At 38.4% G+C, this 12,927-nt stretch overlaps 1 protein-coding gene across 3 annotated transcripts in view; it reads left to right on the forward strand.

Annotated features, from left to right (window-relative positions):
• CDH13 (cadherin 13) overlaps positions 1-12,927 on the forward strand; it is a 1,163,636-nt gene that overhangs the window by 972,728 nt on the left and 177,981 nt on the right. For all 3 annotated transcript variants that reach the window (XM_003820879.5, XM_063597784.1, XM_003820881.5), the window contains one exon: positions 2,015-2,155. In XM_003820879.5, the coding sequence (XP_003820927.1) occupies positions 2,015-2,155 (141 nt within the window). The remainder of the gene's footprint in view (positions 1-2,014; positions 2,156-12,927) is intronic.

Below are 12,927 nucleotides of genomic sequence, written 5' to 3' on the forward strand. Positions count from 1 at the left end.
ATAGGAAGAAATCCCGTTTCCAACGAAGGCCTCAAAAAGTAGACAGAATCATTCTCAGAAACTACTTTGTGATGTGTGTGTTCAACTCACAGAGTTTAACCTTTCTTTTCTTAGAGCAGTTTGGAAACACTCTGTTTGTTAAGTTTGGAAGAGGATATTTGGATCACTTTGAGGCCTTCGTTGGAAACTACTTTGTGATGTGTGCGCTCAACTCACAGAGTTTAACCTTAGACAGCTGTTTTTGAAGCTGTCATACTGGTAGGACTATTTATGTGATTGTAAACACCTATTATTTTTGTTACTAAAGGTAGTTCAACTCGGACTCTCTGTGTGAGTGATTAAGAAATCTATCCAACGTGAGTTAAGCAAATAAGGGAAATTATTGCCTTCATTAGCTGAAAAGTTCACAGGCGGGGCTGGCTTCAGGAGTGGCGTGATGAAGTGGCTCCAGTATAACCACTAAGAACCATTTCTTTTCTGAGATTCAAGTATAATTAATTCTCTTAGGATATTGCCTGTGTTCTTGGATGCAGGGTCTTCTTCTGCATTACCCCTCCTGTGGTCATGAGATGACTCCTGTAGCTCCCCCTGCCAAATGCTTCCAGGTCCACCCCACAGGGAAACAGAACTTCCTTCACCTAACTGTCAAACACAGGGCCTGGACTTAACATTATATCACTGGAATAAGATGCACTGACTGACTTCTTCTAATTAGGACTCATTCCAAAAGTTCAATGGGTAGGAGATAGAGAAAGGCAATCCTAACCCAAACCACATGAGCAGAGAAGAAGTAAAGGATAGGTCCCCAAAGGAAATGCGGGGTGCTGCCTTACCAGATGAATGGTATGCTTGTGGACCAATTCAAGCAGAAACCTACTACCAAAGATAATTTAAATATAGGGGCTGTTATTTACCAATGACTGCACTCTTCTTCATCTTAGGATCAGGGCTATTTGGCTAGTTGTTTTGAGTATATAAACATGATAGCCAAATCTTTATCAAATATTCAGATGAAAAATACTTATGTAAAGAGAGAGAATAGTGCAATATTGCTTGTGTTAAGTTTATCAAATCATTATTGGATTAAATGCATCTTCCACATGTAACAGCCTGTGCGACAAAAAAGACATGAAAGAAGTGTGGTATAAGTGACTCTAAACTTCAGTGGGCTTTCTTCCCCATCTGTAAAATGGGAACAATTATTGCAAGTTGAGCTGCTTGTTGAAAAGATTAACAAGGATTTCTATAAAGTGAGGTAATGCAATGCCTGCCTCATCAGATTTTCAGTAAATGTGAGTTCCTAAAGCTGCCATCTTTGTCCTAAGCTCATCATCAAAGGTAACCTCATTTTCAGATCAGCTTCCTGAGGTCTCTGAAATAACAGATATGGATGTGAACATTAAATGACAACGTAGGGGCCGGGCGTGGTGGCTCACACCTGTAATTCCAGCACTTTGGGAGGCTGAGGCAGGCAGATCACGAGGTTAGGAGTTCAAGACCAGCCTGACCAGCATGGTGATACCCTGTCCCTACTAAAAGTACAAATATTAGCCGGGCATGGTGATGGGCGCCTGTAATCCCAGCTACTCAGGAGGCTGAGGCAGGAGAATCGCTGGAACCTGGGAGACGGAGGTTGCAGTGAGCCCAGATCATGCCACTGTACTCTAGAGAGTGAGACTCTGTCTGAAAAAAAAAAAAAAAAAAACCAAAGGACAATGTATACCCAAGCCCAGGAAATGGAACATTCTGTGATATATCAAATGTCTCCCTAAAAAAGAACAGTAAATATATTGTCCCCATGGCAAACTCCAGTCTTTGAATAGTGACTGTCTTATACTGAAGAGATTCCAAAGGCACATTTATACACAATAGGTAAAAATGTTATCACTGTTTAAAGATGCCTACCCTAGATGGAGGAGGGGGAGAGACAGCTCCAGCAACACGCCTGCCACCTTTCCAAAGCAGTAACCCAAATCTAAATGTCATATTATTTCTTTGTGCTTGTGCTTTGTAGACTCTGGAAAATCCCAAGTATGAACTGATCATCGAGGCTCAAGATATGGCTGGACTGGATGTTGGATTAACAGGCACGGCCACAGCCACGATCATGATCGATGACAAAAATGATCACTCACCAAAATTCACCAAGAAAGAGGTAAACCCCTGTGCCAAACACCAACCACCACCGTGGTCACAGCTACAATTACTGATTGATGTTAATTCACGTACCACAGCACCTGCTGGCCCCCCTTTCAAAATCAAAATACTCCTTTGTGGGAGAGATGACGGTGTTTTGCTTGAATTCTTTCTCACATTTTTATTTTGTGTTTGTGTGTGAGGCTAAAATACTAGAGCACGGTGAGAACAAGAGCACTGAATCTTGTTAAAGTCCATAAGAAAATAACTTTTAATGCCCAAGTGCCATTTTCATGGTTTTATTGCTGTTATTTAGCAGTGAGTTATGAGAGTCCCATTGTGATTTTAGCATAACAATAACCATTTTTTTCCAGCAAGTGCAGATTGAGAGGCCAGACGGAACAGTAGCAAGGAGGTAAAGCAGATTTCCTAGTCCATAACAACGTGGCCCAGGAGCTTATAAATAACAACCAAGTTAGCTCATCTAGGAGAGCCGTTATTCATTCTCAGTCCCTGTGCTTTTATGATTATGGATCATGGTTGTTGTTTCCCATTTATTCCAAGGGAGCGATGTTTGGGGAAGGGTTGAGTACACAAGATCACATTCAGTTGCTAAATTTGTACCCAAACCAGGAAGCCATTTGCACTAAGCATCTGATGGAAATGTGCTAAGATTGTGGCTTCTTTAGGGGCCTGGGCCAGGGCATGGATTTGATGCCCTTCTTACTGACCAAGTGAAGAATATGGAATAGGTACGACGGCCCCTGACTTTTGCAGAGTCTTTACTGTATCCACCATGGTGTCTCCACCTGAGATCTGTTGCCTGATTTGACTGTGTGAGCCTGGCTTTACCATTTTACAAATGAGCTTACTGTGATGCTCAGACAATCTAGAGAACAAGCTCCAAGGTCACGGACAGAAAAAGTGGCAGAAACAGGAAGTGAACCAGGTTCCTGTGATTCAAAAGCTGCACTCCTCGCTGTGATGCTGTGCTTTCCTCATCTGCCATCAATGCTTCCAACCTCCAGGGTGTTTGGAGAAAAAAACCTATATAGGGACCTGCAGTTGCCCCACTGCTCTCTGGAGGAATCTCAAGGCTACCCAGGGTGGCTTGAGACAGATGGATCCTCTCAACCCCCGAGTTCCCCAATGGCCTCTGTATTAGTTCATTCTCACACTGCTATAAAGAACTACCTAAGACTGGGTAATTTACAAAGAAAAGAGGTTTAATTGGCTCATGATTCTGCAAGCTGTACAGGGAGCATGGCTGGGGAGGCCTCAGGAAACATTCAGTCATGGTAGAAGGCAAAAGAGGAAGCCAGCACATCTTCACATGGAAGAGTAGGAGAGAGAGAGCAAAGGGGAAGGTGCCACACACTTTTAAGCAACCAGATCTCATGAGAATTTTATCATGAGGCAGCACTAGGGGGGTGGTGCTAAACCATTAGAAACCACTCCCATGATCCAGTCACCTCCCACCAGGCCCCAACTACAACACTGGGAATTATAATTCAACATGAGATTTGGGTGGGGACGCAGAACCAAGCCACATCTGCCTCTTCACCTCAGCAGCCCCCTGCATGGCTCACTCAGGAGGTAGATGTCCCCCTTTCTCCCTGTGGTGTCTTGGGCACTCAGGATTCCAACCTCAAAACAGCACAGTCCACGGGAGCTTGATTTGCTCCATTCTCTGACTTCCCATGACAGGGTTCCTCTAGCTGCTAATACAGACTGCTCACTCTTGCCATGGTTCCAAACTAGCATTTCAAGAACACCAGTTCTAATTAGTTCCAAACAATTCTAATTCACTTCCAAGAAATTAGTCACAAAAATTACACCACCGGGGTGGGGATAGGAATGAAAAAAATATACTTCAGGGTCAAGTAGATGTGGGAAACACTGAATTGATTACTTTTAAATGATTTATTTAACTGCAGGACTTCTGATTAACTTTAAAATGCTTTGTGTTTCTCGAAGAGGGTTAGGTATGGTCTGTAAGGTTACTCATTCTTCTTTGGCCTGGGGGCTTTTTTTTCTAGGCCACCTCATATGGCTTATTGAGCTGGTGTTTCATGGAACGTTCACTGGGGGATTTTTGTTTATCTTTATAATTTCTTTTCAACCTATTTCAAAATAAAAACTCAAAGCACGTTCTAATATTCAATATAAACATAACAATGGGAACAAAAATGGGATAACCCCAACCCAAAATATGAAGATGAATCTGTGTTACCAACTGTGTGAGATTAATTAGTTACTTCAATGCCACTGTGAATTTGGGTCCTGTGACTTAGGAAAAAAAGAAATGTGTGCTCAGTTGTGGACTAAACACTGTGAATGACAGACTGTTGTTTTTAATGTCACTGAATCCAAGGAATAATTTAACATGGACTTTAAAGGTTAGCTACCATTCCACAATATCATATTGATTTCAAAATATCATATTGTAAACACTAAAAGCATACAATGTTATCTGTCAATCTTAAAAAATAAATTTTGAAAAAAGAGACACTGAGTAGCATAAGGAAAATGTATCTGCCTGTAAATACTAGCAAAAGCACACAAATTTTCTTCGAATGGAGATTAGACAATGAGTTTGAGATTCCCAAAGGGCAGAGCTGATAGCTAAACTCATAAAGAGAGATAAGTAATCAGATGAAAGGAAGTGATAACAAGTACACTAGACTCTCATTTGGATATTAAATGTCCCAAAGGAGTCTTTACCCAATGTTTGATAAATTAAATTCATGATTAAACTTTCTGTCGTGTTCCTGAAAGGCTGATGTTCTTTGTTGAACGGGATTCATACACTTTGGATAGTAACACTGCTGGGGGTAATGTGATTGAGAAGTAAGGAGGGGGCGCTGGAGCCAGAATTGGGTTCACATCCCACTGACCAGCCATGTGGTGTGAGCATGTTAACTGCTCTACATCCCAGTCTCTTCACCTGTTAATGGGCTGATCGCAGAGCCCACCTCATTAGGTCATTGTGAATGAGCTAATGACTAAAAGAACCTAGATAGTGCCTGTCGCCCAGTATTTTCTAAAGTATAGAGATGAGAACAGTGGTGATGACACTGCTGATGAGGATGGTGGGAGGAAGGCCATGATGAAGAGGAAGATTGTGATGAGAAAGATATTATTATGACAATGATGTTTCCAAAATGTCAGAGGCCAAATTGACATTCTTATCCAAAGGGCCACCTCCCCTCCAGGTTAAAAGGCTACTCTTTTCCTTTAAAGTGACATATGAATCTGCTCAAGCACTTCAAAATACATGGTTAGGACCCTAGAGTTCTAGGGGAGAAGCAATTCTGCAGGAGAGGTGGCAGAATCTGTAAAATGCATCACTATGAGATCAGGCCTCGGGACAAAAGCGAGAGAGACCAAGAGAAACCTGCTGGGGAGAGGAGAGCTCCTAATGAGCACTGGCTCAGATGCAGTGGCCTCTAGGATATGGAAGAGGTAGAAAAACAGGATGCCCTAGAAACAGAGAGGAAAGATAGGGCTTATGATCTTGAAGTTGAAACAAATTTTAGAGATGAAAATCAAGGTTTAGTCATTCCAAAATAGAAATGGTGATCATTTGGAGTTGAGGATGTCCAGGAAGCTCTCTAAGGAGATGTTGTCCTAAGTAAATTTTTTCATATCTTAGGACATTTCGAAGTTGATAAGAATACATGGTTTTTGGGAACATATGAGGTTTTTAAATTCTATCTTACATGACTTTCCCTCTCCGGAGAGATGTATCCTTCTATCTATTTTTGAAATCTATATAAAAGAGGAGTTATGATTGATCACAAATAATAGAGAATAGAAATAACACTGTTGAACAAAATAGAGGTAGTTTCTCTCACTTAAAAGTTTGGAAGTGAAGGCTGGGCGTGGTGGCTCGTGTCTGTAGTCCCAACACTTTGGGTGGCGGAAGTGGGAGGATTGCTTGAGCCCAGGAGTTCAAGACCAGTCTGGGAAACATGGTGAAACTCTGTCGCTACAAAAAAAAATACAAAAATTATCCAGGCATGTAGTGCCAGCTACCTGGGAGGCTGCGGTAGGAGGATCATTTGAGCCCGGAAGGTCAAGACAGCAGTGAGTCATGATCACACCACTGCACTCCAGCCTGGGTGACAGAATGAGACCCAGTTTCAAAAAAAAAAAAAGTTTGCAGGTAGACAGACCCAGGCCAGTTTGGTGATGTCATGATATCAGTTTCCCAGGTTCCCCTTAGCTTTCTGCTCCGCCGCCCTCACGGCTGCCTTGTGGTACAATAGGGTCACTGCAGCACCAGGTATAACAGCCAGTAACAGGAAGTAAGAAGCAGGGAATGAGAAGAACAAAGGAGAACCTGCCACCTGAGTAAATGTCACTTGAAAACTTCCCCAGAAGACTAAGTGACTTCTGCTTGCATCTCTGTAGCCTCCCTTACCTGTAAGGGAGGCTGAGAAATATCTACAGTTGTCTTCAGTTGGTATGTTGCATTTATAGTGTTTGTTTAAGGAAGGAGATACTTTAAAGGTTACTTTTAAAAGTAAATTCTTATTGCAAAGTAAGCTCATCCAGGCACGGTGGCTCACGCCTGTAATCCCAGCACTCCTGGAGGCCGAGGTGGGTGGATCCCCTGAGGTCAGGAGTTCGAGACCAACCTGACCAATATGGTGAAACCCTGTCTCTACTAAAAATACAGAAAGATTAGCTGGGCATGGTGGCACATGCCTGTAATCCTAGATACTTGGGAGGCTTAGGCAGGAGAATTGCTTGAACCAGGGAGTCAGAGGTTGCAGTGAGCTGAGATCACACCAGTGTACTCCAGCCTGTTGACAGAGCAAGACTCGGTCTCAAAAAAAAAAAAGAAAAAAATGTAAGCTCAATTCTTTAGTCCTCTCGTGTTCGTTTACAATGACTATACACTTGCTGAGAAGCAACAGCCACATCTCTCCTATTCTCTGTTGTATCCCGGCAGGCACTCAATAACAGAGCATTTGCTGAACGCTTCCTGAAGATAATTTTAACTTCTCAACAGCGTCACTGCATATGATGAACCAAGATTGTACTTAAAATTGCCACTGATACATGAAATCAATTTTCAGTCATTGACGTTCATGCAAATTTAGGTTGGAAACGCTAGTTTTTCTCTGTGGAGAGTTTTCTATAAGTTTTCCTAATAGCTTGTACATGTGACTTCAACTAATTGTTAGTTTTGAACTTCTTACATAAGGTATTTTGAAATGATCTGAGAAAATCTAGTTAAACTCTTCAAATACAGACTTTGAAATATACATGAAAACTTCAGCAGCCCCATTTGTGGCTTTTTCATTCTTGTCTCTTAGGTTATTTTATTTAAAAAAAGATTTCTGATTTGTAGCTAGAACATGGTTGATGCCCAACAAATACTGATTGAATAAGTCATATTTTCATATAAATCTCAGGTCATGGGGATTAATAAACTCGCTATTAATTAAAGAATGTGTTTGCAAGTGATTATAAAATTTAAAAAAAAAAATTTCAAATTTCATTTTCCAGTTGTACCTTAAAATGGCAATTGGTCATTTAGATTTAATAATTTAGGACTTTTTGGCAATTCAGTGAGTTCTTTCTAAGGTAAATGTTTTGGTGTTTAAGCTATAACATTATCATACCTATAATAAAAACGACATAAAACTTGTAAGATCCTGTCCTCCAGCTGGAAAATGAGAGATGGGCAAATGCTCCAGTTTTCACAAAGGGACAAAGGTAAATGGTAGGAGTTAGGAGCTCTCAAGCTGCAAGTGAGCCATAGGCAGAAATTCACATCGGGTTATCAAATGAATGCTGGAGTCCAGGCTCCAATTTCTAAAAGTCAGTGTGGAGTCTTGAAGAATACATGGTGCCTCAAGTATCTTCTTTTCCTGTGGGGTATTAGCATTTTTTCTTTTTTGAGACAGGTTCTCATTCTGTCACCCAGGCTGGAGTGCAGTAGCACAATCATAGTTTCGGCTCACTGCAACCTCAAGCTCCTGGGCTCAGTCAGTCCTCCTGCCTCAGCCTCCTGAGTAGCTGGGACTTCAGGCATACACCACCATGTCTGGCTAATTTTTGTATTTTTTTTTTTTTGGTGTTGTTGTAGAGGCGAGGTTCTGCCATGTTGCTCGGGCTGGTCTTGAACTATTGGGCCTGAGCATTCCACCCACCTAAGCTTCCCAAAGTGCTGGGATTAAAGGCATGAGCCACTGTGGCCAGCCAGTATTCGCATTTTTAATTAAAATATTGTGTTAATTAACTGCCTAATACAACCTCTAATAGTTTTTCTCTTCCATGTCTGGCTGCAAACTCTATGGTCACTTCTTCATATAACAATTACATAAGATCATTGTCTATAGAAATATAAGAACAAAAGGTATAGGCTTTCTTCTAGCAGGGTTGATAGAAATTTTCTCTGTGTCATCAAGAGTTTAGCAACTTTTTTTTTGTTTTTGCTTTCACAACACATTTTATTATTGGAAAATTTGTGCACATTTTGAGGAATATCATCAAATTTAAGGACGTTTCTGTCATATATATGAGCTATGCCAAGCTTGTTCAACCTGCGGCCTGTGAGCTGGCAGCATGCAGCTGAGGATGGCTTTGAATGCGGCCCAACACAAATTCGTAAACTTTCTTAAGACATTATGAGATTTTTTTTAGCTCATCAGCTATCATATTAGTGTATTTTATATGTGGCCCAAGACAATTCTTCTTCCAGTATGGCCCAGGGAAGCCAAAAGATTGGGCAACCCAGAACTATGCAATTTCCAGTCTTCTTGTGTAAAAACTAATCTTTAAATCAATGACACATATTAGCTAAGTTGTCATCCACATCCTTGTATGAGGCATATTATGACTTTTATGTTATCTTTATTGGAGTGAGCATGGCAGATCAAATCGGCAAGAATTTAAATCTTTTTCCAATGTGTTTATTATGATTCATTCTTCTTCATTAGTGGCTTTATTAAACAATCAAGAAGCTATTTTATTTCTTGTGTTAGAAATTTACCTTTTCCTCTTAATAAATTATTTGAGGCAGAATGATGTCAGGATACCTATTTATTTCATTTTTTAACTTTATCACTTTTGATTATAGGCCATTCAAGTTTTTTACTAACAGCTTTATTGAGATATAACTCACATGCCATAAAATTCACGCTTTTAAAATGTACAATTCATTGGTTTTCATTATATTCACAGAGTTGTAGAATTATCATTACTGTCTAATTTTAGAACATTTTCATCGTCCCAAAAAGAAACCCAAACCCATGAGCAGTTACTCCCCATTGCCCATTCCCCCACCCCGGCCACCACTGATCTACTGTCAGCCTCTATGGATTAGTTTATTCTGGACATTTCATATGAATGGAATCATACAATACATGGTCCTTTGTGACTGGCTTCTTTCACTTAGCATTACGTCTTCATGGTCTGCCCACGTTTTAGTGTGTCTTGGTACTTCATTTCTTTGTGTGGCTGAATAATACTCCATTCCATGGTTATGCCACATTTTATCCATTCATCCACTGAGGGACATTTAGGCAGTTTCAGTTTTTGGCTATTGTGAATAACGCTGCTGTGAACATTCATGTACAAGTCATTAAGTCTTTATCTGCGTTTTCTCTCACATCCTAAATAGCTAGAATAAAAAAAAAGTACCCATAATATCACTCCAAATTAGTAATCTGTAATTCCTCAGTTGTTTTATTGAAACATTTCAAAATGCCTTTCTAAATTGCAGTTAATATGACTTATTCAAGACTTATCAACTTCTTTTTGTCATGTAACTTCCATATGAAAAAAGTACACAAATCCTGAGTGATTTAATTCTCAACAGATCAAACACAAAACCCAAATCAAGACACAGAATATGATCAGCAACTCAAAAGCTTCCTAGGGTTCCTGCTAGTCCCACCACCTGCTCGGTAAAACAGCTCCTCTCCTGACTTCTTTCACTATAAACTAATTTTTTTCCTATTTTTACCTTATTTATATAAATAATCATAGTGTGGACTCTTGGGACTAACTTTTGTGAGATTTATCTATGTTGTTGCACATAGCCGTAATCTATTCATGTTCGTTACCATGCAAATATATTTCAGTTTACTCCTTCATCCTACTACATGTGGGCATTTGGGTTATTTCCAGTTTGGGGATAATTTAGGTAATAGTGGAATAAGTATTCTTGAATGTGTCTTTTGGTGCACATTTGAAGCTTATATGTGTTTCTGTTTGGGGTATATCTACAGGTGAAATTGCTAATTCAACTTCAGTTGATTCCACCAGAGTAGTTAACTCCAGTTTACAGGGGAACACTCACTGAGAATCTTGACTGCTATATATTTTCCCCAACATTTGGTTTTATCAGTTTTTTGGTTTGTTATTATTTTTAGCCTTTCCAATGTGTATGTAGTGACATTTCCCTGAGGCTTTAATTTGTATTTCTCTGGTGGCTGATGAAGTTGACCATCTTCCATCCACTGGCTGTTGGGATTCTACTTTTGGGTAATACCTTTTCAAGTCTTTCAACCATTTTTTAAGTTGGGTTATTAGTCTTTCTCTTATCGACGTGTTTATCTTTATTCTGGATGTGAGTCCTTTGAGTTATATACATGTTGCAATTTTTTTTTTTACACTCTGGCTTTCCTCTTCTCTCTCTGAGTGAAGGTAGAGTCCCAATTTTAATGAATTCCAATGTTGGTTGATGGTTAATGTCATGTGTGCTCTATTTTTGCCTACCGCAAAGGTTTAATTTCATTGATGGATATGAAACTATGTATATTTCAATTTGCCAACTTGTGTTTTTCCAGGAATTTGTCCATTTCATCTTTTTTCTCTATTTTTCTTGGTTGGTCCTGCCATGGAGTCATTCTATCAATTTTATTAATCTTTTCAAAGAAACTACTTTTTGTTTTGTGGATTTTTCTCTATTGGGTGTTTCTTTGTTTTTTTCCTTCTATCTCTATGGGTATCTTTCACCATTTATTTTTCACACCCCTAGAAATGACACTTTAATCATTGATTTTCAGTCTTTCTTTTTTTCTAATGTATGGATTTAAGGCTATATAAATTTTCCCTTAAGCATGACTATAGTTGCATAACATAATATGTGCTATGATGTATTTTCATTATCATTCAGATCAAAAATATTTTTGAATTTTCTTGGGTCCCTTTTGTGACTTGTGGTTTTCTAGAAGTATATTGCTAAATGTGACATATTTGGGAGTGTTTTTTATTCTTTTCCATTAATTTCTATCTTAATTCTACAGTGGTTAGAAAGCATCCACTATATGATTACAGTCCTTTGACATTTGCTGAGACTTGCTTTACAACCTCACATGTAATCAATTTTGATAGATGGCCCATGAATGCTTTAAAATAATGTTAATTCTGTAGTTGTTTAGTATCTTGAGTTAGGCCAAGGTTTACAATTTTGTTGTTCAAACCTTCTATATATGTTTTATTAATCTGCTTATTGTATCAGTTACTGAAAGAGTGATATGATATCTATAATTACAGATCTATCTATTTCTCCTGTTGGTACTATTAAATTTTTTAAAACTTAATTTGAGGCTGTCTTATTAGATGTATACAAATTTAAAATTGTTATATCTTCCTAATGCATTGACTCTTTACCATTATGAAATGTACCTCTCTATCTCTGCAAATGCTTTCTGCTTTAACATTTATCTCATCTCGTATTAGAATAATTATCTTACCTTCCTTTTGGTCAGTGTCATCATGGTATATTTCTTTCTGTCATTTTTTTCTTTCTGACTTTCTGTAATCTTATATTTAGTCTGTGTCTCTTTTAAGTGGGGTATGTATGGGCTTTGATTTTTTAAAATCAATTCCGATAATGTTATTGTTACTGGAATTATTTTGCCCATTTACATTAATTAATGCAAGTACAACATATTCGGGTTTCAATCTACCAGTCTAAGTATTTGTTTTCTATTTGTTCCTCCTTTTTGATAAATTTCTTTTCCTCTTGTCTCTTATCTTTTTCAAATTTACTTGGGTTTTTTTATAATTTCATATTCAGCTCTAATAACTTATTAGTTATACTTCATTTTCATATTCTTGTAGTGGGTTCTGAGAAATTGCAATATGTATTCTCAACTTTTGGACTCTACCATCAAGTAGAATTTTCAGGACTTGCTGGATAATCCAAGGACTTTAGAAAATTTGAGGTCCTTTTATCATCCTCCTACCTTTTGAGATATTGTTGTTATGTTTTAATTCTGTATCAGTTTATGTTTTTCTACTTATTTACCCTTTATATTATTATTTATTTATCCCTGTTTTTGTGCTTCCACATGGAAGAATTTTCCCCTCTGATTAAAAAATTCCTTTTATTTTAAAAATACTGCAAGTCTGCTGGTAATAAGTTCTCTCATATATTATCTAAAAAATGTCTTTTTTGCCAGAATTTTTGAAGAATATTTTCACTGGAGGTAAAATCTTGGTTGCCAGTTATTTTCTTAGAGCACTTCAAAGATAGCATTTCATTGTCTTCTGACATCTATCATGTTTGTCAAAAGGTCAGCTGTCAGTGTTACTTTTATTTCCATTGAAAGAAACGTGTCTCTTTTCTCTGGCTGCTTTCAAAAACATTCTTTGTCTTTACTTTTCAGCAGTTTAACTGTGATATGCTGAATTATGGTTTAATTCGTATTAATTATACTTGTTCCTTAAATATCTCAATTCATAAACCCATCTCTTCAAATATTTCTTCTGACTCATTTTATCTTCACTGGGACCCTAATTTTATATATGAATGTGTTTGTG

The sequence above is a fragment of the Pan paniscus genome, chromosome 18 (genome assembly GCF_029289425.2).
Source record: "Pan paniscus chromosome 18, NHGRI_mPanPan1-v2.0_pri, whole genome shotgun sequence".
In the NCBI taxonomy this organism is placed as follows: Eukaryota; Metazoa; Chordata; class Mammalia; order Primates; family Hominidae; genus Pan; species Pan paniscus.